General features: G+C 44.9%; 1 protein-coding gene across 1 annotated transcript in view; it reads left to right on the top strand.

The window, feature by feature from the left end:
• Positions 1-17,710, top strand: part of LOC138259698 (phospholipid-transporting ATPase IK-like) — a 592,788-nt gene extending 575,078 nt beyond the window's left edge. The window contains 1 exon segment of the mRNA XM_069207591.1: positions 17,705-17,710. Within this exon segment, the coding sequence (XP_069063692.1) occupies positions 17,705-17,710 (6 nt within the window).
• Positions 17,711-26,881: the final 9,171 nt, after the last annotated feature.

The following is a 26,881-nucleotide window of genomic DNA, read 5'->3' as shown; positions in this document are numbered from 1 at the left end:
GTAGTATGCCTGAAAGCTGCACCAAGCCCAGGTTTCCAGTATACTACTGGGAATGGCAGGTGACGTCATATGGGCTCCTATTTCCGCTGTGTGAAGTTCTTCATAACTGAGAAGTCTGCACACAGGAAATTGACCCACTGTTTTAAATGCAAATTTTGTCCAATAGAGAGAGACCTTCTTCTACACCTGGTAAAATCTGGGGGTAATCTATTGCTCTATCTATCCTCAAAAGGGCCCTTAGCTGAAGTAATATTCTAACCATTTCCCGGGTGAATAGTGGACATAAAGGAGTTTGGGAATTCCCACAGACGTACATGTTTTTGGGCATGCCTATACCTCCAAGGCAAATCATGCCTTGAAATGCCCACCCACCTCAACTTGAGTAGATTTACCTGAGGTAAATCCAGTCATAAACATTTGTGAGTAGGCTCTAATATGTGTGCAATATGTAGGTTATACAAAATATAGTTTACTACAGTATCATAACAAAAGAATATTGTGTCAAAAATATTAAGTTTGCATACTTTGGGCCACATTACGAGGCTGGTGGTCTTCAGAGCTCCAGCCCCGCAGTGGCAGTCAGGATCGAAGCTGCTGTGGTGGTCCGATCGCCACATAAAGACCCTGGTGGTCAGACCGCAAGAGTTCCATCTGAACTACCGGGATCGGTGATCCCAACGGATTGGCGGTGGCGGTGACCGTAATCCGCCAGGGGAGCACTGCATACAGCGCCGCCCTGCAGATTACGACCTTGTTCTCTGCCAGCCTTTTCATGGCAGTTTCAGGAAAGGCTGTCAGAGAACACTGCCCATGCACTTGGCATGGGCAGTGCAGGGGTCATCCTGCCCAGCACCGTTGCAGCAGACAGTGAACATTGCGAGGGTGCTGGTGCATCCTGTGGGCTACAGCATTGCCACCAGCTTGATTACGAGCTGGAGACAATGCTGTAGCCTTTCTCATAAACAAAACTCATAATGAGGCATTTGTATGTAAGCTACCAAAATATTGTGTCAAACATATTGTGGAAATTGAAATAATAATGTATATAACAATATATTCAATATGTTTAAATTGTTACCCAACACAATAATAATAGAATTAAAAATTGTTTTATTTATTAGTATAGTTAATAAACATATGCACAGACACATATGCATGTATACTTTAAAAGATAAAAAAAGTCAAACAATTAACAAATTAAGATAATACATTAAACATATTAATAATCCCTTAGGACATTAAAATTAACAAACATGTATGTAACAAAAGATATATCTAACTTTTTAAAAATAGTAACGGTCCATAATAAACCAAACTACCAAAAGTGTTGGACTTTGAAGGAGTCACACTTCTATTTAAGCACAGGTAGGAAACATGTTGGATTATGGATGGCTTAGATTTACCTCTCCCAACCCCAATTTATGAACAAACAGGGTAAGAACTTTGGAGGGGATAGATTTACTATTCCCACTCCAGAGTAGCAACAGTAGAGTAAATGTTGTATTTTCGAGGTGGTATATTTACTATTTCTACTCCAACATATGCAGAGGAAGGAAGGTGTTGGACTTTGGAGGGGTTAGATTTATAATTCCCACACATATCTATACAAAAGTAGTGAAAGTGTGCAATTTTGCAGGAATTAGATTTACTACTCCCAGTCCAGCAAGTGCAGGGATAGTGCTGGACTTCCGAGGGGATAGATTTACTATTCCTACTCCAATACAAACAAAAGCAGGGATAGTGTTGACTTTGGAGGTGTTCGATTTACTATTGCCACTCAATCATAACCAAAAACAGGGTAAGCACTGCAGTTTGCAGGGGTAAGCTATACCGCTCCCATTCAAAAGCTTTGTTAAATAGACAGTGAAATATCTACCAAGATAATAATTATGCTGAATATATTAAAAATAAACATATGGATTGTTAAAATTAAATTTAACATACAAATAAAATGTAATAATACAAAAATAATTTAACAAATATAAAACAAAATTAATACATTTAAAATAAATACACTTCCCTCTTCGGTATCCAAAACAACCCACCAACAAACAAAATAAAAATAAATAAACCATTAATACCCTTAGAATAGTAATTAAATAAAACAAATAATAAACATAAAAAATAACAAAATGTTATTATTAAATACACATAAATGATTAAACCATTAATTGAAATACAACAAATAACTTGCATTTGACAATTATCCAATTAAATAATTTGCATCATTAATTATCAACTAATCCATTAACTAACTCAAATATGATTACAAATAAAAAACTGTAAACAACTTACCACCCTAATGCCATACAAACCCCAAAATCCACTATTAAATTATAAAATATTAAACTGTAGAAAATGTATATTACACATGAAACAAACCTAAATAATTAAAAACAATTAACCAGTTAAATTACAAACACAGTTGATTTTCAATTAATTTGCATAGGAATGTATTTAAAAATTAAATGAACAATAATTTATATTTAAAACAACAACCTTGCCAAATACCAAACAAACCCACGAACCAGCTACTGAATTAAAAAATACAAAATATTTGTTAAAAATGTAAATGAAACTTTCAAAATGGCAATCTGCACTAGAATAATAAAATTACTGATTAATCAATTTGAAGAAAAATGATATAATGAAATATCAAGAAACATTTAATTACCATAAAAAAAATCATAAAATCAAAAACAATCATTTTAATTTACATACCTTCTCAATCCAACCCCTCACAGTGCCAACAACCCGCTACTAAATTAAAAAATATTATTTAAATGTAAACAAAAGTAATTGCACAATAAAATGTAAAAACTATAATAAAAACAATTATTATTACTATAATAATACCAAGCAACGATAACATTAATATAGATTAAAATAATTAAAACACCATATTTAATACATTTATATTACAGTGAAGAATATTATGGATAACAATATTTAAAAAACGATATGATTTACCTAAAATACAATATTCATACTTTCTATATTGCATCCCACAATATTTTGACCCTTACTATATTTTTTACAGAATATTGTTGCACTACAATATTTTTTAAATAATATTTTGGTTATTACCCGTTATACCTCGGTACAACTTGCTTCTTTTCTTTTGATTCTTTTAGATCTAAGTAGGACTCATATGTAATAGTATCCTATATTTGTGTTACTTATATGCATTGGTTGTTTAACCCACCAGTGATCCCACTCATGATTTTTTTGTCAGGTTGTGGCAAGAGTATATTTGGAGTTTTCTAAACTTTGTGCACAATCAAGAGCAGATGTGAGCCACTAAGTGTGCGGTCATGTCTGCTGCAAGTTTTCAACGTATGGTGGGATTGTGGGTTAAGATATAAGTGGCTGAATATGATAGCAAAGATTAGCATCAAAAACTGTCTACAAAAGAAAGGGAAATCCAAGATCATTTCAAACCACACTCTCCACAAAAGAGAAGTACATCCTGTGCTGCTTCTAATCAGGATCAAATGTACAATCTGAATCTTTGTATTTGTCAAAATTAACTAAAGAATTAGCTGTGTGCAGCTCAATGATGTTCAGATATTCTGGAGGTCTGCACAGAAAATTAAATGTAGTAGTCAATAATGAGTTAATTTCTTTATCTAATTTTATGGTAAGGCACAGAGGCCAATATTATGCATCAACCTTTTTATTGTTACACACACAGGAACAGGGCCCCGGTGCAACAATTTTTGTTGGTGACCCACAATGACCACCTTCACCACAGATTCCCACAGATGACCACAAACAGAGGTTCCAGTTTTTAGGTCTTGCCTAGAGACAGCATTAGCTGTCTGTTGTCGAAATACCTTTTTTTACAATTACTTATATTTAGTGTAGGGGTTGGGTCAGCCTCAGACTTACCAATGGTTGACTTTTTTGTCAGTCTTGTTTGCTTGTTCCTTATACATAGGCTTTCTTTCCTCTGCCCTTTCACAATGCCCTCAAGTCTCCATAACCACTCTCTCAGATGTATTTAATTAGTTTTATAGTGTCACTTATACTAGTGTAGCACGTCAGAACACTTTTCATCACAAACACATTATACAGTCAATCAATCATTATGTATGGAAATCAATGTATAGGAAATGTTACATAAGACAAATGACTACAAGGTGTAGGATTTGCCTCATCCACACTTGTAGGCAGTATCGTTTTAGAGTGATTGATCTGGAGAGGCACAAACTCAGAATTTTTTTAAGGTAGGAACATAGTTGGGGGTTGTCTTTACTAATGAGAACTGATTTCCTCCCGAATGAACCCTTTTTGCACCAATAGGATGATGAAACGGTGAGGGAAAAATCATAATGCTCTAAACTATAACTTGCAGTTTCAGCGCAGATCTTTCATGACAATTTCTAGCTCACTGTTCTATGTTAGGATTTTAACTTATAAACTGCAAGTAACTAAAGCATATCTCCAACAAAAACAGTAAACCACTGACCTATTTATATTATATGCACTTTGTAATCTGCATGGTACATGCTCTTGCAGCAGCCATGTTAAACCTCTGCTCTATTTTATGATTAGTTAAAACATCCACTAGACCAAACTCTATCTCTTTACAGAAGGTTTATTGATCCCCTGAGTTAGCTTGACATTTTAATTGTTGAAAGCAGGTGCTTTTAAAAACATAAGGTAGTTGCGAACACGGTGCCCCCACCCGAAGTAAACGCACAGTGCAGTCGTATCACCACAGATCCGGCCCGCACAAGTTTAGAATTAGAACTTTAATAAAACTTTAACGGTCCCAAGCATGCAGCCATCTTCCTTCTTCCTTGCTGCTCACCCAAATAAATAAAGCTTTTATACATGGGAATTGTTTTAAATTTGAATTATATAGTTGATAGTTTAGATAATCTTGATAAGAGGTTAACTCCTTCGAATGCAATGTGTGAATGAATATATATATAAGTTTATGTCTATTTATGAAGTGGACATACTTTAGATATATCTGTTGTTGCATTATGGGCTTATTTTTTATTAGTAGTTTGTGCGAATTTTTTATGTTTTATTAATACTACTGTTTAAAGGAAATGAGATAAAGCACTGAGGGAGCGAGAGAACATGACATTTAAATTTGTAATATACAGTGTTTTCAAGCAGCGTTATTAGAGGCCATCGGAAAATGAAACTTTATTAACAGGTTTTTGGTATTTAGAGTGATAAATAACTTAAATAAGGAAAATTCTTACATTTTGTAATGCAGATTAGCGCAGTAGAGCAACAGCAGAATCTGTACGAGCGTTGTTTGAAGTAAGCCGCGTGGCTCAGTTACAGCACATGCTGCTTTGATGCACTGAGCTCGTGCAGAGTAGCGCAGCGAAGCATCAGCAGAATCAGCCCGAGTAGAGTTTGAAGTAAGCTGGGTGGCTCAGTTTCAGCGCGTGCTGCATTAATGCGCATTTGAAATTCTGAGCTTGAGGAGTTGTGTGCTATTGAAAATGGGCAACAGTGTGTCAGCAGTAAGATGTGGGAATCGGTTGAAAGTTCCACTTTCAATGCAGAGTAGGCGAAGGATTTCTGGCATTCTTGCCTGAGTCAGAATATCATGATTCAGGCTCAACATATTCTGAGGCTCAGCAAGAGTTGAGATGGATCAGAAAGATCTCTTTGCGAACAAATTAAATGCTCAACTGCCAATATTTTCCAGTTGAAAACCGGATCCAGAAGTGAGTGCAGTGGATGCACTCACTTCCACTGCACTTTACAGAAGGATCTCTTTGTGAACAGATTAAATGCTCAACTGCCAATATTTTCCAGTTGGAAACCAGACCCAGAAGTGAGTGCAGTGGATGCATTCGCTCAACACTGGGGTCAGAGATGCAATTATGCAATTCCCCCATTTTCTTTGATATAAAGAGTACTGATGAAGGTGAGAAGGGAATAGGCAGAGCTATCACTAGTAGCTCCGCTTTGGCCTTCTTAGGTGTGGTTTCCAGACATAATGAGCTTCTGTATGGATGATCCAGTACTTCTCACATGTTGTGTGAGGTTGTTGGTGAATCCAGCTGGGGAATGTCATAAATTGGTTTAGAACGGGTCATGTTCTGCCAGCACCGCCGGGATCCATGATCTTGATTGCCTGGCGGTGGCGTTGGTGGAGATCATAATCTGCCAGGGCAGCACTGCCCTGCGAATTACGACCTCGTTCTAGGCCATCCTTTTCATGTTATTAAGTCTTTTTCTCAATGGAAAGCAGTGCTTCCAGAGAGTGAACAGGGAGTAAACCTGTATCTGAAGACAAGATTTTGAAAATAACTGGGATGCGCTGAATAAATGAGACCCCCCCTCTTTATTACAAGTTGCTATTTCTACAGTGTGCCACTTTGTATGTACTTTACAAAATCCATTTCACTCTGGGAGGTAGAAATGACAGCGCAATAAGTAGTTTTCTTTTCATGCAAGAGAAAATCCTTACTGGTTGGTGAATAACATTATGAATGGGATCGCCTGGACAGGTACAGTTTTTTTCTTAGGTCTCCTATAGTTTTAATGGCTTTGGGATTTCATATGTTGATCTTCAACACAGGCATTTGGTTGGTCAGCAGCTGGGTTATTCCCCCTATAAAGTACTTCCATTGTTCAAAACTGACTAGCATTGTTAACTCAACCCTCATATAAAATATTGCAGGAGAGAGCTTTGCATGGTGTAACTAAAAATGTCAAATACCATAGGAAAGGGTTACACTTTGGGGGCTTTCTGACCAATGCAGTAGGGAATGTGACAAACGCAAAAGGATGAGGCCTTCATTTTTGAGAGATCAGCATTTTTTTATATTGGTGACTGGGGGCAGAACCTGCAGCACCATGCAATTCAGCACAAGTTTATCTTTACATATTGTAATAGGATGAGATGTGAAATGTGGCAGTCATAAACCAGCAGCCTTAGGCCCACAAGTAGCTAATGCAGGATCCCTTCAGACATTAACCGTATATGTTTAATGGCCAGTCCACTACCGGGGTGTGATAATCACTGCCTGTGTTTTCTCCAACTATGCGCAGATGATTTCAGCCTTTCTATGCTCACCGTATGAAGACAGGTGGTGCATGGGTGCCCAAATGCGCAAATTAGAGTAACCAGAGACAATTATTTCTTCAACCCTACAGCTGGTTTAATGATTCAAGGCTGGTCTTGACAGTGTGAACAGTAAGAAAATATAAAAAAGGTAGATACGTATTATGGCCCTCATTATAACCTTGGCAGTAAATGCCGCCTACTGCCGTGCTGACGGGTGCCAACATACTGTGACCACAGCGGTAATCCGCCACGGGTATTATGACCCACACAGAGAATACAGCCACAATAAAGACACCCACACAAGTCCGCCACACCAAAGGTCAGTGATAAACTGGAAATAGCAAAACCCACACCGTCACACCAACAGAAATACGCCCACAGTATCACGACCCACGAATCAACGCGGCGGTCTTTCAACCGCAGTAAACCATTGGCGGTACACACTGCTGTGCTCAAAATACACACACACTTACAAAACTACACCACATTGGAAAATTCAAACTACACACACCTGACACACATACACACACCACACCCACACACTCACACCACTATAAAAAACACACCCACATTACCCACAACCCCTTACAACCAAACAAAAATAGAACAAGCACAGAGAGACAATCAAAGAGCCCACAATCACGCAGAGGCACAGAACACAATCACTCATACACCATCCACGCACATCAAAAAATACATCCCAACACATCACCCCACACATCACCTCACACATATCACTCACACCACATCATGGCACCCCAAAGACACCCCAGGTTTTCTGAGGAGGAGCTAAGAGTCATGGTGGAGGAAATCATCCGGGTAGAGCAATAGCTATTCGGATCACAGGTGCAGCAGACGTCCATTCCAAGGAAGATGGAGCTATGGCGGACAATCGTCGACAGGGTCAACACCGTGGGACAGCATCCAAGAACCAGGGATGACATCAGGAAGAGGTGGAACGACCTACGGGGGAAGGTGCGTTCCGTGATATCAAGACACCAGATAGCATTACAGAGGACTGGCGGTGGACCCCCACCTCCTCCCCCACAACTAACAACATGGGAGGAGCAAGTCTTGGCAATCATGCATCCTGAGGGCCTCGCAGGAGTAGCAGGAGGACTAGACTCTGGTAAGTCAAATCTTTACTCCTTTATCCCCCACCCTACCTGCATGCCATCACAAACTCCTATCCCTACCTTCACCCCATCACTTCACCACCTCACATATACCCCACTATCACAACCCACACATCCCAATACCAAGCCCTGCATGCTACACCAATGCATGGACCCCCATCACAGACCTAAATGGACACCCATCATCACAGCATGCCCAGTAGAGAGACTCAACCAGCCCACACAATCAGCAGTCACACAAGGCCAAGGCGACAGGGAAAGCACAATCCTATAAGGGAAACACACCCATTGCACAAGATGGCACACACAGATACAATAACAATGCATTTTCATCCCAACAGGACCCCTACCCAACGTCACCGGACAGGAGGTGCCAGCAACATCCAGTCCCCCCCCCCACAAGAGGCCCACAGTGATGACAGCAGCTCTGCACGCCTGGATCACGATGACCAACCTGGCCCATCAGGGACCTCTGGACAGTCGGTTACCCTGCCACAGTCCCAAACCACCACAGAGCCTCCTCCCTCAGGAAATGCCAGCACAGCACCCACCCAACAGGCCCATGCCTCTGTCCCCAGGACACGTCAATCAGCAGTGTGTCCACCACTACAGGGACCTCAGACAACCCCACTAACCCAGGACGATCAGGGACCTGGGGTCAGTGGCAGTGGGCACACGGTTCAGGGTACAGAGGCACAGGGCAACAGGGAAGCTGGGACGACTGTTGTGCGACAGGGGAAGGGCAGGCCAAGGGAACCGCCCCTCCACGAGGCACTCTCCAACATCATGGGAGCATACCACCATTCCCAGGAGACCATGGGCACGGTACTGGCCAAGTTTCAGGAGACCCAGCAGCTGCAGGAGGGACAGTACATGGGGATCAGGCATGACCTCACAAAAATCTACACCATCCTGGTCACCATAGCAGGGGTGCTGGCTGATATGGCCAAGACCATGAGGGAGGCAGTGGCTCAACAAAGGGCCCCTGACACTAGCCAAACCGAGGAACAGCCTTCCACCTCCGTGGTCACTAGTGGACAGGAGGACCCGCCACACGAATATCAGGCCACCAGCACCCCACCCCCTGCAGAAGGAGAACCACCCCGCAAACGGTCCCTGCGATCCTGGCAGAAGACAGAGAACATTGCCAAGACCCCCGCCAAGAAATAGGACCCTCTTGATAGTCACCCTTCTGTCCCACTCCGTTACCCTGTCCACTTTGAACTGCCATTGCCCCACTTCCTATGCCCCCTTGGACAATGCATCTGTGATGCCATGAGACTGGACTCTACCATGGACCTTCCTCCACCATCACCTCAGCCCCTTGCACATACCCCTATACTTATTAGCACCTAAATAAACACCCTTGAAACAAATACCAATCTGGAGTCAGTCTGATGATTCACAAATGTATTACTACAACATTAGCAAAGCATTGCAAGCTATATGTTCATTTTCTCATACCAATGTATGACAGTTGTTGTGCAGCAGTACACAAAGCAGAAGCCAGAATGGGGTACACCGATCTGAAAAAAGGAAATCCAAAGGGAACAGTCAGTGTCCATAGACAGAGGGTAAGAGGCTGCCATGTACAATGTCCTAACGTATACTGAAATGTGAAGAGGATTTACAGTCTTTTACCTGTGTGTCACTGGAAGTACCGCAGGGTAATGTCTGTTCTGTTGTCAACATCTTCTTCCTCTGCCTCCTCTTCCTCACTGTTCACAGGCTCCACCGCTGCCATAAGACCATCACCAGGCTCATCCTCCAGCAGAAAAAGCACCTGGCGTCTCAATGACAGGTTGTGCAACATACAGCATGCCACGATGACCTGGCACACCTTCTTGGGTGAGTAGTACAGGGAGCCGCCTGCCAGATGGAGGCACCGGAATCTGGCTTTCAGGAGGCCGAATGTCCTCTCAATAATCCTCCTAGTTCGCCCATGTGCCTCATTGTAACGTTCCTCTGCCCTTGTCCTGGGATTCCTCACTGGGGTCAGTATCCATGAGAGGTTGGGGTAACCAGATTCACCTGCAAATATCGAGGGACAGTTGTGAGACACACACTAACCCCTAAGGACAACCTCATACCCAGATACTGACTCATACTGTGTGGGGACTTTGGGCTCACCTATTAGCCACACCCGGTGCCTCTGGAGTTGGCCCATCACATTAGGGATACTGCTATTGCGCAAGATATAAACGTCATGCACTGAGCCAGGATACTTGGCATTCACATGGGAGATGTACTGGTCCGCCAAACACACCATTTGCACATTCATCGAATGGTAGCTTTTTCTGTTCCTGTAGACCTGTTCATTTCTGCAGGGGGGGTGTAACAAAGGCAATATGCGTACCATCAATGGCACCAATGATGTTGGGGATATGTCACAGGGCACAGAAGTCAGCTTTCACTGTGGCCAAATCCTCCACCTGGGGGAACACGATGTAGCTACGCATATGTTTCAGCAGGGCAGACAACACCCTGCCCAACATGTTTGCAAACATTGGCTGAGACATCCATAGTTTGGAAGGAGCCACTTGCCAGGAAATGGAGCACTGACAGGACCTGCACAAGAGGGGGGATACCTGTGATCTGGCGGACAGCTGACATCAGGTCTGGCTCCAATTGTGCACACAGTTCCTGGATTGTGGCAAGATCAAGTCTGTATACACCAGAGGATACCGCTATCTCATCATCTGCCTCAGCAGTTGTAGCCTATGGAGGAGAATGGTGATCAGAAGGTCATTTACCACATAGATAGCACAACTGTGTCTGAATTAATGTTACAGAAGCCGTGTGTTAAAACTTGAGTCAGTATATGTGCCAATATGTGTTGTGACGCAGTTAGATGCCATGTCATGTGCCACCCTGAAATGGCAGCTGCCTGACTTGTGAGGAGGGACAAGGGGAAATGAGGTAACTGCGCTGGTGTTGTGCAGCGTCGCGGTAGGCAGTGGAAGACTGCCACGCAAATCCGCATTGGTTATCATTGGGCCCTATGGTATCCAGGAGCCAATGACGATGTACGTCAGCGGTGACGGTACGCACTGCCACGGACGTCACTGCCATTTTCTACCCATTCACTCACTTGATACCTGACCATCAACAGGAGAGGACCTACACTGCAAGTGCTGCTGTGACCTGAGTCTGGAAGCGACAATGGCTCATGTGTCTGGGGAAAGGGCCCCTGCCTTCACTGCAGAGGAGCTGGAGAAACTGGTGGATGGGGTTCTCCCCCAGTACACGCTACTCTACGATCCTCCAGACAAACCGGTGAGTACACTGTGAGCATTATGCGTGGGCAATGCCTGTTTGGAGTGGTGTGGATGTAAGGCACATGTTGGGGGGTGCTAACGTGCCCTTCCCTGAGTGCTGCATGAGAGGTGGTCAGTGTATGTGCATCAGGGCATGGGTGGGAACTGGTGGGCAATGAGTATGATGGTCCAGACGGGTGAGTAATTACATTTTCCGCTGTCTTTACCCTCTAGGTCAGCGCCCACCAGAAGAAGGGTATTTGGCATGCCATCGCCAAGGAGGTGCGGACCCTGGGGGTCTATCACAGGCAGAGCACCCACTGCCGCAAGAGATGGGAGGACCTGCGCCGCTGGACCATGAAGACGGCGGAGGTCCAGCTGGGGCTGGCCTCCCAACGTGGTAGGGGTGCCTGTCGCATCATGACCCCCCTGATGTTCCAGCATTAGGCATTGTACCCCATGGGCTGGTGACTACCTTAGTGAGTGGTTGGGCAAGGCCTAGTGCATAGGGCAGCTCAGTGTGTGTTGTGTCTGCCAACGGTAGTGGTGTTGCTGGCATTGACCATGTGTGTCCTCTGACTTTCCCCCCTTCTTGTTTTGTCACCCCGTCCTTGTGTGCACTAGCATCATCTGGTGGAGGAGCGTAGGCACCGGCGACGGAGGGAGCTGTATCCCACATGGCCCATGAGGGTGAATCCACCGAGGGTGAAGGCACCAGTGGGACGGAGGGCGAGGGGAGCTCCACGACGGGGACAGGAGGGGATACCAGTGACAGTGACTCCTCCGCTGATGAAAGCTCCCTGGCGGTGGCGGACACCTCTGTGCCCACCCCAACAACAGGTACATCCGTCACCCCCCACCAGCACCGCCCTCCCAGAAGCCCCTCAGCGTGTTTCCTGTGCCCACTCACCCAGGAGGGTGGGCAGCTCCTTTGCCCCAGGAACCTCAGGCCCTGCCCCTGCCCCTGTCAGCCCTGCTGCCCTCAGTGAGGAGGCTATTGACCTACTGAGATCCCTCACTTTTGGGCAGTCAACCATTCTGAATGCCATCCAGGGTGTCGAGAGGCATTTGCAACAACCAAATGCATACCTGGAGGGCATTCCTTCTGGGGTGGCGGCCCAACAGAGAGCATTTCAGGCTCTGGCCTCAGCACTGATGGCAGACATTGTCTCTGTGTCCAGCCTCCCCCCTCCAACTTCCCCTACCACGACCCAATCCCCTCTACCTCAGCCAATCCCAGGCACACCTTCAGACCAGCATGCACACACATCAACATACGGAAGTGGCTCAGGAAAACATAAGCACCACACATCATCACACAGGTACTCACACAAGCACCTTCCCCATGCACACATACCAACATCCACTGCCTCCACTGTGTCCCCCTCCTCCTCCACCTCCCTCCCAGTATCGTCTATACTCACACATGCATGCACTACATCATCAGCCACTGCCTCCATCACCAGCACGCCCATCACAACACACCGCTCACGAGCAAACTCCGTCCCACAACCATTCACACATCCCCTGTGTCCTCTCCCATTGTGTCAGTGAGCCCTCCTCCCAAAGTACACAAACGCAGGCACACACCCACTCATCAGCCATCCACCTCACAACAGCCTCCAGCCCATGCACCTTCACCCAAACTCAGCAGACACAACCTTTTCCTCCACTCCCACACCCCCTCCATCTTCCTATCCCAGTGTGTCAATAACACTTTTCCTAGCTAACATTGACCTCTTCCCTACACCTCCCCCACCGTCCTTCCCCTAGGGCCAGGATGTCTAGATCCCAGGCCAGCACCTCAGCCACCAAATCGGTGTCTGCTGTGGTCCCTGCAAGTCCGGGAGAATCGAAGGGGGCACCCGTCAGGGCTGCCAGTGTGCCACCTACAGATGGGAAGGACTACCTGATTCCGCAACCTGCCAAGGTTAAGAAGGGGCCGGCATGCAGCAGGGGAAAGTCGCACCACCCACCCATAAAGGCCTCATCCAAACACAAAGAGGACAGTGCCAAGGTCCCAGCAGTGACTACCAAGGTGGGGAAGGGACACAAGAGCAAGGCCAAGTCACCTCAGGGCGCAAAGCATCCTGGTGAGGGGCTGGTGACCACCATTTCCCCAGACAGGCCAGCAATCTGTATCACGGTCAGCACCGCCGCACCGACCGCCACCTGCACCGCCGCTGCCACAATGTCAGTCACCAGCATCCTCCCCATTGATCAGCCGTCCAAGGCTGCCGGAGACGGTCTGGTGGCTCGCTCCACCACTACAGACACCTGCACCACGGGCAGCACTGGCAGCATCTCCGCCGCAGACACCGCCACCTGCACCGCTCTGCCTCCATGGAGTATCATGGTACCTGTTCCCTGCACATCTCGTGGCTCAGACACCCAGGTGAGAGAATGGGAACTGCCACACCCCAGGTGCCTCACCGCTGGCACAATGCCCCCTCCCAAACTAGTGGAGAGATGCATCCACTCCCCCAATCCTTGGCAGGTTGAAGCACACTGGGCACAATGCCCCCTCCAGAACCAGTGGGAGAAGGTATCCACTCCCCCAATCCTTGCCAGGATGAAGCACACTGGGCACAACGCCCCCTCCAGAACCAGTGGAAGAAGGTATCCACTCCCCCAATCCTTGGCAGGATGAAGCACACTGGGCACTATGCCCTCTCCAGAACCAGTGAAACAAACCACCCACTTGAGAGACTGTGGCTTTGAACTCCCCAGGACCAGGCAGTGGGCAAACCACACACTTGAGAGACTGTGGATTTGCACTCCCCAAGACCAAGCAGTGGGCAAACCACCCACTTGAGAGACTGTGGCTTTGAACTCCCCAGGACCAAGCAGTGGGCATGGAGTCCCCTCGGGGAGCAGTGGCGTAGTACCATTTTCCTGCTGAGGTGCCCCCCCTCCCCTTCCCCCTGAGGTGCCTGTGTTTTTTCAACCTGATGCCCCTGCAGTGTTCTCTCCATTTGAGGCAGGTGTCATGTGTGGGCTTCGCCCATGATTTTTGGGACCACTGGTCCACGGACATTTACAAGGGACAGAGTCCAGCCTTCTGTACATAATGTGAATATTTGTATATACTGATTTATTTTTATTCAATTGCTATATCTGATTGTTCAAAATATCACTGGTTAAACTCAATTCCTTTTGTCCTTACGTTTTTCCAGGGGGTTACGGGGTGTATCTATAATGTTGTTGGATGTGTTAGAGTGTATGGTGTTGTGGGTGGGGGATGGGGGTGTTGCGTGCCCCGTTTGTGTGTAACTGTCTTTTACCTCCCCCTTCTCCTGTGTGCTAGGTGCAGTACTCACCCTTGTCTTCGCCGCCGCCTTCTTTCTACTTCCTGGTGTATTAGTAGATACACCAACATGGGGAGGATCTGCAGTTCGGGCTCCATGGCGTCCTGGTTCTTCGTGGAATGTCCGAAGGTGAGTGGTTCCCCTTCGGTGTACTGTTTCCGCCATGCTTTTGATGTCGTTGGTACCACCCCGGAAAAGCTGGCGGTTTGGTCTCTCATGGTAGGGTGGGCGGTACATTGTCTTCCGCCTGTCTGATGGCGGTGACCGCTGCGGTGTTTGTTGCTACCGCCGTGGCGGTCGGAGTGTTAAAGTGGCTGGCTATGTTGGTGGTTTCCGCCGTGGTCGTGATTCCATTTTTTTTACCGACCGCCAGGTTTGTAATGAGGGCCTATATATCTTTTCCAATATACAATAGAACAAAATAGACAAAATATTTATGAGATGCGCTGTTAGCACCTCCACTAATTCCCAAATAAACCCTGTTGCCAGGCTCAGAATCCCCAATACGCAAAGTTGTTATTACCTCATATATCTACATTAAATAATATTGAAAAAAGTTAGAGATTGATAAAAATTAATAAAGTAGAGCATCCATGTGGCTAACAGAAGTGACAGGGCTGTGGCAGAGATCCGACTGCAGCTCCAAGTGAAGGCGATATTGGCCCAGCAGGCGATGCGCCGACACTACACACCTCATCTGGGACTGCAGACATTGTGGGCCTGAGTCGGGCCTGCTGGAGAGGGACCGACGGGATGTGTGCTGCTAAGATCTGTGGGACAGACTGAGCACTCTACTTTCTCTGCCTGGGACCAGCAAGGCTAAAATTGGCATAGAGTGCAGAGGATGGGGTGGCACCTTTTGGGCCCACCATCCTCCATGAAATAAACAGTTGGTTGAATCACTGACAGGATATCAGAAACAGAAATATTGCATGGACATTATATCATGTCAAAAATATCGAGGACCAAAGTATCGAGAAGGTAAGTGCAAATAAGTAAGTATAGATTTTGGACAGGATGTCAGTAACAGCCTGAGTTGCCAACTATGGAGATGGGGGAACCAGGTTCGAGTCTCAGAGTCAGCTCAACATCCTGTGATTCTGGGCAACTCACTTACTCTGCCCATGCCTACAATTCAGCGCCTTGAGACCCTCACGGGTGATTTGTCATGCTTTACAAATCCTGGATTTATTTACTATTCTTAACTCCACATCTGTGTACCTTGAAGATATATATATTGTCTAGGTACATATATGCGGAGTTTTAAATAATAAAACTTTGCTAACTTATAGAAACTTACCTTCCCAAATTTTTTACCTCGATAATCTTGACACAATATTTTGTCCTGCAGTATTTCTGTTTCTGATATTCTGTCTAAACACCTACTGTCTGATGGAGGGAGGGGACAGCGCCCTTCTCTGTTTCTCTGATTTGGTGGGCCTGGTTCATGTGGAATGCCATTGAATTGTGGAGGCATGCAGTATATTGTGTAGTCTGTGGTGGTTATTAAATATTACATCTGTGTCCTTTATAGTTAAGTAGGCATGAAGTTATAGGTCATGGCAAAGCACCCATGGCAGTTTTTTTGGGTCAGCACCCGATAGACAAGTTCAACAATAAAACAGAGAGGCAACTTTAATTCTGGGACTCAGCACCTAATTCACTATTCCACTTCGACACATTCAATGGTTTCAGAAAATCCAAAGAAATGGAAATTGTTTCTCTTTGCTCCTTGCGTCTTTCACACTTATTTCCGGAGATTGTGTCACTTCTACATAATTTTCTGGCTAACCTCAAGGTAATTTTTCAGAATTGTACTTTCTTCTTTGACTTTCCCTGAGAAGCACAGGAATGTGTTGAGACGTGACCGGATGTTAGACTGAATAAGCCTTCATTCGAGGGGCAGCCCGATTTGTGATGAAGGGCAATAGTTTGGCCAAAACAGACGTGACCTTTCTAAAACAGCAGACACCTCAACAAGTAAGCTGGTAGCAGTGGCAGTCAATGACCCTCAACAGTAGAGGGTCACCAAGCTGCAGTCCAGTGACAGGCACCTTAAAAAAACACAATGCCTTTAGGCTCAAATTCCAAAGCTCTTAATCATGGCTCATTATTATAATGGGCTGTGACTGAGAACTCTGGAATTAAAGCTGACGACAATGTGAGTTTCTCACAGTGTCTGTCAGTGGCCAAAAAAAGATTTCCCACATCTCCTGGTCCTCATCCTCGTCTTTGATTTTGTCTGGCACTTCCTGGAGCCTCAGGCAGTTCCCCTCTCCAAATCCCGATGCAGCTTTCATGCTGCAGATGAGCAGCATGAGAGCGGCACCAGGCTTGGCTGCAGCAGGCTGCCTCAACGCTCTAGAAGTTACAGGTGGCCTGTCCTGCTCTGAACCCAGCTGTCTCCGACAGCTAAGTGGAGAGGTTTACACTGCACATGTGAGGCTGGCCGGCTCAAGACAGCTGGACAAACTGCCATGCGCAGTGTAAACTGTGAGAGTGAGCACTACTTCCCTGCTGCCAGTCAGCAGCAATGCCCCGTCCCCAAACACTGCTCAGGCTGGAAGCAGTGAAAAATAAAATGGCAATTCATTGTATTACCACTTTATTTTTCACGATTACTACACTGGCATCGGGAGGAACGGTCATCTGCCTCAATAGGGTGCCACCTCTGGCTGGTAGTGGCATACAGCTTTTATTTCAGACTCGGAGGTTGATTTCCCCAGGACCCCTTGGCCTAACGTGGGACTCACAGACAACAACAGAGGATAACATGCCATTGATGTGGGGAAGACCCAAACTCCTCTGTCACAATTCTAGCCCTGTGGACAAGAGCCCTGGAGGTTATAATTATGTTAAACTATCATAATAAGCCATTAAGCCACTCATGTACTCGTGCACTGTTAAGCCCACTCATGAACTTGGTTGCAGTAATTTTACTTTTTTTGCTTTTAGATGTGAATTACTTTACCTGTTAAGGTTATTTATAAGCAGTTGGGGAAGGAGCAGTGAATGGCTGTCACCTTCCATTCAGTGAAGAATTTTGGTCCAGTGATTTATGACAGATGCTTCATGGTTCAAAGTATGGGGTGGGTTGGCAGGGTAGATTGATTGTTAGTATGGCTGACTGGTTGATGTACCCAGCACATGCATATGTGCTTCCCTAACTTTGCCTGACATGGCAATTCATGGCAGATGACAATAGTATGGCAATCCCCAAGGCCCACTTCAGATGCACTCCAAGCAAAATGGTGCTGATGTCCTTATGTTACAGGACGCCACCTAAATGGTAAGATATGTAGATGTCTAAATAGACATGCATATAATGCATTGTAAGCCTGATTTGAGAAAGGTTTAAGGGGCACTGCCATATTAATTACCAGACATCTCCCACAGGTCATTACGCACACATGGCAAAATGATTGGGGGGGGGGGCTCCGCTACGCTGACAGCTACACTGTACGACAAGCAGATCACACTATTTATTTTTTATGAACTGCTCACCCTTTCCAAGAGTTCCCTTACTCTTTTTGGGTCTGCCCTATAGGAGACATCAAACGGATTAACAATAGTGGTAGGTGACTTTAATGAACTTTTGCAAGGGACAGATCCGTTTTACAATGACAGCGTTACCTCAGACATCACACTTGGCTCGCTTTGTGCACTACATGGGACTGAGTAATGAGTGGAGACACCTCAGGAGGGAAATGTCACATTATTCTTAGGGACACACAGGTCTTTTTAGTGAATTGATTACTTTTTGACACCCACTGCTGAACTGGTATCAGCTAAGTGCATTGGCCTACACGCCAAAAGACTGATCAAGCACCTATTGATTTACTAATTATGTTTAGCCCCTATTAGCCTAATTCCATGGAGGTGTGGTTCCTAGTGGCTCATGAAACAAGGTCAGGGATGCACTACTAGAAGACACAACACATTACTTCAAAAGAAACATAGGAACTGTAAGATCTGCAAAAGTTTAGTAGGCACCTTATACGGCAGTCCTGGGGACCAACTGATCACTACAGTCTTGCACCATAAAAAGAAACAACTGAATATGATCAATTAAGAGATTAAGTTCTAATTGCTGATTCTGAAAACAGAAGATGCTTTTGTATGGCCTTACTCAAACTAAATTGCTAAATTGCAACACAAACAAATTAGATTGAATGCCACTCAAAAGGCATGACTCCCCACTCAAAGTAGACTAAATGAACAAGTTGACAAGACAGGGGAAACAGATACACTCAATAGGCTGCAAGAAAGAGGAGTCGAGGCATATTAGTCAGTTTTCTGGCCAATTTGGCATTACCCTCACTCACCCAATTGATATTGAAAACAACTTTACAGTTTATTACAGATCTTTATAGGGGTCACTTTCCTCCTGTTAGCAAGACTTACGGCCTGATTTAAGTTTGGTGGAGGGGTTGCTCCATCACAATCGTGATGGATATCTCATCCACTAAAATATATGTCCCAATATATACTATGGGATTTATATTTTGGCAGACGGGATATCCATCATCATTGTGATGGAGTAACCCATCCATCAAACTCTAAATCAAGCCCTTAATCTCAACATACTTGGCTTCCGTGCTGATGCCATCTTTGTCCACTGTGGATAAATCCACCAATGATGAACCATTATCACTAATGAGACATTGGAGGATGTTGGACAGCTTTCCTTCAGACAAAAGCTAGGTCCAAATGGATTCCAAGTGTAATTCTTTAAGTGCCTTGCAACCCCAATGGAGCTTGATTTGTTCATAACAGCTAAAAAATTGGTCACATTCCCGCCTTAATCATCCACCAGGTAAATGTGAATCATATTGATCAAGCTCTTTAATAAGCATGGAAGTCAAGGTCCTAGCTAACAAAATGGCTCATCTCTCCACTGTTGTAACAAACCTTTTCCATCTGGACTAAAGGAGCTTTATGCCTCGACACGCTACAAGGCACAAAATAACACAAGAAGTTAATAAGCTGACAATGGTATACATAGTAAATGAACCCTATCACTGTTAATGACACAGTCCTTTAATAATCTCTGTACCTCTTTACTTATTAGGCGACACAGGTTTTCGGTCCCGATTTATTGCCTTCACATGTACACTCTACACAGTATAATTTTAAGAGTTTTGGGGGACCTAGGCAAAACATAGTTTGAGGGCCCCTGTACAAAACAACTTTTAAATTTATTATCCAATACTTGTAAATTCAAGCCTGAGTGATTCCAAACATTACTAAATCATATGTTAAATTTTAACAGGATCATACAAGAACAGATGAAATATGTCTTGCCTGGCACCCCAAAAATCTTTAATATGACACTAGAGAGAGAGAGAGTGACAAAGTGAGGGAGCGAGAAATAGAATAGACAAAGGTCAAATATAGAGGAAATTCACTTTGCCAGGGGGAATCTTTGAATGTGGGAGCCCCGGGCAATTGCCCACTTTGCTGATGCCTTAAAACATCTCCGACTATACACAGATGTTAGAGCTTGGGTACGGATTGGATGGGCTATGTCCAACTCATTTCCGCTGTCTGAGGGTGGCTAGAGAGGGATGTCTGCTGTCGCCACTGTTATTTGTCATCGTGATTGATCCCCTGGTGAGGAAAATATCAGACATGACGCACAAATAACTGATTTTGAATGGTCTACTGAACAAGAGGATAAAATGTGCCTGTACCCCAATGATCTCCTACTTTTAAATTTATTATCCAATACTTGTGAATTCAAGCCCGAGTGATTCCAAACATTACTAAATCATATGTTAAATTTTAACAGGATCATACAAAAACAGATGAAATATGTCTTGCCTGGCACCCCAAAAATCTTTAATTTGACACTAGAGAGAGTGACAGAGTGAGGGAGCGAGAAATAAAATAGACAAAGGTCAAATATAGAGGAAAATCACTTTCCCAGGGGGAATCTTTGAATGTGGGAGCCCTGGGCAATTGCCCACTATGCTGATGCCTTAAAACGTCTCCGACTATACACAAATCTTAGGGCTTGGGTACGGATTGGAGGGGCTATGTCCAACTCGTTTCCCCTGTCTGAGGGTGGCTAGAGAGGGATATCTACTGTCGCCACTGTTATTTGTCATCGTGATTCATCCCCTGGTGAGAAAAATCAGACATGATGCACAAATAACTGATTTTGAATGATCTACTGAACAAGAGGATAAAATGTGTCTATACGCTAATGATCTTCTACTATATTTTATTGGCCCCATGACCACGTGCCCTGCAGTTGTGCAGATGCTGGTCAAATGTAACCTTTGTTACAGTCTTTCTACCAAGATCGTATACACACTGCAGAATTTGTTCTGAGTCTGTCTTTCATGAGGACATTCAAGTAGTTAGAGACACTTCTGATCTCGATTATATGAGCCTGGAAACACAGAGGGTCACGTTGTGGACACTGAAACAGATTGGAGACGGGGCATGGATTTGACAGACCTAGCTGCATAATACTTTTCTGATTAGCTTTAAAACACAGTTTTGCACGTGAAAATGGAGGTAAAATATGAAAGCAATTTATTGACAGGAGCACACTGGTTGACCCACCCTACTCAGAGAAGGACTCATAAAAGGGGAACAGGATACTAGCTTGGTACCCAAGTTGGGAAAAACATGGGGAAAAACACTAAGGAAGGTCATTAGGATACCTTCTTTTTTACTCTATATCAGTGGTGGCCAATAATTTTAGGAGGGCCGACGGGACACACATGCACACATACACACTCACACCTATGCATTCACACATGTGAACACACACACACATCTATTCACAACACTCACTCCAAATATTTATACATACACGCACGCCTGCATGCACCCACCAAACATTAAAAGAACACACCTGTGCAGCTCTGCCTTGGAGGATCCAGGTGGGTTAGGATTGCTGCCCTGTCTCTTTGGCAGACATTAGGTCAGCAAATGAGGGGAGGCAGAAGTCCCTCCCTCATCACAGAGTGGGATAGAGTCAATGAGAGTTGCTGACTCCACTCTGTGATGAGGTGTCAGTGATTGTCACTCTACCCTGGGCACTTCAAAGCTTAAAACTGAAGCTCCCGTGTCTGAGGCAATCAGTGACACTCCTCCTCATCACAAAGGAGAAGGCCTTGAGGTGCTGGTGATGCTCACCGAAGTCGTGACATCTTCAGCCCTGAAAAGTTCAACTCAGGTACCCAGGAGCTTTCTCATTTAGCGCATGTCTAGGTCTTGGCTGCCTGACCTGAAAATAAAGAGTGTCAGGCTGGCCTTTGCTCAGCCTGTCAGACATTCTTGTTGTTGTGCAAAAGGTGAAAGGGCATGGCTCTATCCGTTAGGATGTGCCGCAGCTGCCAGATATGGACCTCTGTAAATTGCATCCGTTCATATAGATTAGTCAAGAAATTGCAAAGTGTAGGGATTGTGACAGGCTACTGGACAATAGGCATTGTGTACCATTTAGCAGAAGCACAGGGCAACTTTAGGGTGAGACCTGGAAAGTTCTTACGATATACTTAATTGACACACATGGCGAGTTTCCAAGCACCCATCAGGAGAAAGAAATACTAACAACCCTGTTCAACCTTGCACAGAGTAGGGGGTTGATGTCTAAGCTTTATAATACACTAGGAGAAGAGAAGGAAGGAAACCTTTGAAAGCAAGGACACAGTGGGAGGTGGACTGCCCAGAGTCAGTCACCGACCACTATGGGCATTAGCTTGTTCACAAGTTCAGAAAATCTCAAGTAAGGCTATGTTCTAGTAAGTGCAATTTAATTACATGCATAGAAATGTTTTGACTCCAGTAAAAATAGTACTGGCATCTACGGGGAGGGCTTCTCTATGCAAGAGAGGTAACCTTTATGTGTATGGACTATGCTTGTCTAGTAGTCCACCATTTTTGGGAAGTATTAATGGACAGATTACACCAATAAGGGGCGTTCTAACCACACTCAGACAATGCCTAATGCCTAATCGGGGTAATCCCAAAACAAAGAAAAGAAAAAAACAGATATAAATTTGCGGTTCTAGCAGCAGTGCTTGATAAAAAACTTTTACTGGCTGAGGCCACAGGGTTCACAGAAGGGGAAGACCAACAGGATAGAGTGCGAAATAGCTGAGGAGGGAAAAAAGAAGCCAAGCAGAACTGATGAAAGCTTAACAGAGGACATGGAGAATAAGCTTCAATGATACAAGAGCTGCGTGTTCCTTGGATAACAGACCACCTTGAGAGAATACTGTAGCAGCAGTCACGGCTCGCTTTCCTCATAAGGGGTGGGGGGCGGGGCAGGTACAATGCGCAGGGCATGGGAGGGGGTCTAATATTTAATTTAAAAAAATTGATTAAACAAAACTTACCCGGATCAGGCACACCGCTCCTCTTTCTCCTGTCGTTGCTGCAGGTACAGGCTCCCAGCCTACCCTGCGGTCAATCCTGACACTGCTGAGAGCAGGAATGGCTGGGAGCATCCAGCCAGGATGCTTCCAGGCAGGCTGGGAGCCTGTGCAGTCTCTCTCCAGCCCGGAAAGACAGTATCGGGCTGGAGAGAGTCTACTGCGCAAGTATGCTTCGCTCTCCACTCACTGCTCGTCACTCCAGTAGCCCCGCCCCTTTAACAAATGAAACGATAATACACAGGGTTTATTATAATTTCGTTTGTTAAAGGTTTTGCAGCTTCTGCTGCTGGCGAGGGGCGAGTGGGGACACTCCTACGTCCTAATGGAGGAGCCGCCCCTGTGTAGCAGGGAGAATAATCTGGAAAATTGGGGAAACCCAAGTAAAAGTGCTGCTTGCGCAGAGACCGTTTGTGTGTTTGATAGGTTTAGTTGTGTTGTTGCATGCACTCGCCTTGAGATTAGTATCAAATGAAATTCATAAATTTCCTCAAGAACGATTTGAAAGTCTATGTAATCATGTGCCCTAAAACGATGATGCATGAGTGAAATACTGTGTTGGGACTGACTAGCACAGTAGAAGGGAAAACGTTAGAGGCACTTACAGCTGTGCACTACAAACCTTAGAAATGTTGTGAAGGATGTTATTTGTTTATTGTTTTTTAAAGAAAAAATAAGTTAATATAAAGCTGATACAGATATTACAACGTCATTGGGGACTTCTGGGATACGTAATTCTGCTTACAGGAGAAAGAACAAAGAAAGGTCCCCAGCGTCAGGTGGAAATGTTCATCCTTCCCTCTAATTAGGTTTCTAGTCATCAAATTCTTGGTATGATCCACCTCAATAACAGCAGAGAAGGCAGGCTAGTTAATGAAACCTGAAGTGCAAGGGAGGTCAGTCTGCTTCTTTCAATGACAATCCCTAGTCTGGATTTTTGTTCTTGGCGAGGGAGGCAAGATCCATAATTTTCTTTAAATACTGGGCAGAACATAAAGTCAAATAGTTGGATGTCTGATAAAGCTGCCACCTTCAGCCACCAAAGAAGGAAGTATACAGCCACATAAAGGAGCCGAAACACAAGATCCACAAGTAACTGCACAAGAGCACTATCAAGGTTGTGCCAAGACACAGATGGTTCAAGGTTTATCTCCGCATTTGTGTTTGTGCTAAAAAGAAATCTGAAGAAAGATGTCCAATTTTTAAGCTGTGCAGCCTCAAAAAGTACACCAGAAACCACGGTTCCCTTAAGACAACTGATAGTAGTATGTTAACTTGCCTATGTTGACTTAAAGGATGCATATTTCAACATGCCAATCTGTCCACAACCAAGCCATTGCCTGTGATTCATTTTAGATAGACAGCACTTCCATTACAAAGCCCTGCTTTTTGGGTGTTCAATCTGCTCTACCACATTTATGGCTGTAGTGGCAGCTTATTTTTGCTTACGAATGTTAACAGTTCTTCCTTATATCAATGACTGGCTCCATCTCTGTTATCTTACCATGCAGCTTAATCTGCCACAAGTATTCTAATAGAATTGGAATTAGATCTCAGTGCCAAAACGCCGGCCCAGCAGAGACACCATCTTCTTGTGGGTGAGGATTCCTAGAAAAGAAAGAAACTGTTTCCCATTGGCAGAGAGGGATTGCAAACTCAGGCTACTGGTTTGCGCATTGAGGGCCAGATTTATGGGAAAGTGGTGCAGCGCGGTGCTGCGCCAATATTGGCATGGCAGCGCTATGTCACTTTAGAAGCGCAGGGATGTTACGTATTTAAGTGCATATGGCGCACACCTGTGTTGTCCCCGGCGCTGGCGCTAAATTCAGCTGCTAGCGCCAACGCAGGCATCCTTGCACCATCGTGCAAGGATGTCTGCGTTGAGGGGTGTGATTGTTTATGTGCAGGAAGGTGCCCCTTCCTGCAAATAAACAATCGCTAAAGGCGCTTTGGCACTTCTGTGTGTGTTGCACAATGCAGCACACACAGAAGTGCCAAAGCATCATTTTCAAATGATGGTTTATGTGCAGGAAGGGGCACGTTCCTGCACATAAACATTAATTTCTGGCATTTTGTTCTTTCTATGTGTGCTGCAGAATGCAGCATGCATAGAAAAAGCATAACATGAGGAGGAATAAAAGTATTCCTCCTCATTGCGCCCTGCTAACGCCACCCCTGGAGGTGGCGTTAACTTTTGGCACTGCCTCAGGTTTACGAAATTTTATAAATCTGAGGAAGGATCAAAATGCAATGGGTGTTGCTGTGGCACACCCACATCAACACCCATTGCACTCCCCTTCCACGCACAGTGCTGCGTGGTAAGGGGCGTATTTACAAGGTGATGTTAAGCCACAAAAAGTGGCGTAACACCACCTTGTACATACGGCGCAGTACTTAGCGCCACAGAAACGTCATGAAAAGTGACGCTCCTGTGACACTAGGGGCTTATAAATATGCCCCTTAGTCACTAAAAAGGGTGACTGCCATGAAGGTTGCAGCATTTCTAGGTCAGCCCTACCAAGCTTCCCAGGTCCATGATTGATATGCTGCTCCCATCCAGGATTTTTCTTTGCATTCTGGAGCTTGTATTCCTGTTTATTCCATTATATTATGGAACTACAAACCCCAGAATTCAATTGAGAAAACATGGACTGAAGCAGCACATCATGCATGGACATGGAAAACTTCTCTGCTATGCTAGATTGCATTCCCTTATGGATATTTCTTCTGCCTTGGTAGTGCCTTCATGTGTGTCCAAGTCTAGGACAACTAAACATACAATGGCAGTAGGTTGACAGAGCTTTGGAAGACGTATTCAGGGTAGTAGTGTGCATTAAGTTGGCTCTCTACTGGTGGTTGGACATCAGTGACATTTTCACAGCTGAAACGTTGTCTCCCCTGATTTGGCAGCTAATTTTGACAAGAACAAATGCCTCCCTGTTGGGTTATGTGGTACACTTACAGGATCTTCTTTATTGTGGGCTGTAGCTGCACTTCAAGGCAAGGAGGCATTTCAACCTGTTAGAGCTTAGGGCTGTCACACTAGCCCTCAGCCTGACAGCCTGTTGACTGAGATACAATCGGTTGATAGTACATATGAGCAACACCAATGTTTTACATCCACAAGCAGTGGTTACCAGATCACTCTAGTTGTTCATAGAAGCTCAAGGCTTTGGCCGTGGGCTACAAAGTCCAATGTTGATATTTCGGCCAAGCATGTGCTTGGGGCCAAGACCATCTGCTAATATGAACTCAGGACACAGATGTCTTACAGTCACAAATGGAAGTTGGACACCAGGCAACCAACCGTCACTATTTTTTCAGAGCCAGGGAACACCTGTGTTAGACTTGTTCATTATGATCCTGAACTCCAAACATGCCATATTCAGTAGAAGGTGGTCTTGTCTAGGTTCTCAGGGGGAAAGTTTTGAAGAACTGATGCAGCACTCTCTGTGCATTTCCTCCAATTCCACTAATCCCCAGGATCTTGTTCAAAATTAAAGGGGTCCTTGCACTATGATTCTTCTAGTGCAAGCATGGTCAAGACAGCAGTAGTTTGTCAATAGGAGATGTCAGTGCAGAAGCTGATTCAATTCGAGCTTGACCTTTGCCTGCTGTCCCGGGACAATAGTCTGGTCCTTTATCATAAGCTGTTATCCTTGCAATTAATGGTCTTGCTGCTCAGTACTAAAAGCACAGAACTTGTGATTTGATAGGTAACTGTGGACAGATTCTGTAT

This window comes from Pleurodeles waltl, chromosome 9 (assembly GCF_031143425.1).
Source record: "Pleurodeles waltl isolate 20211129_DDA chromosome 9, aPleWal1.hap1.20221129, whole genome shotgun sequence".
NCBI lineage: Eukaryota > Metazoa > Chordata > Amphibia > Caudata > Salamandridae > Pleurodeles > Pleurodeles waltl.
This window is presented reverse-complemented; position numbering and strand designations above follow the sequence as displayed.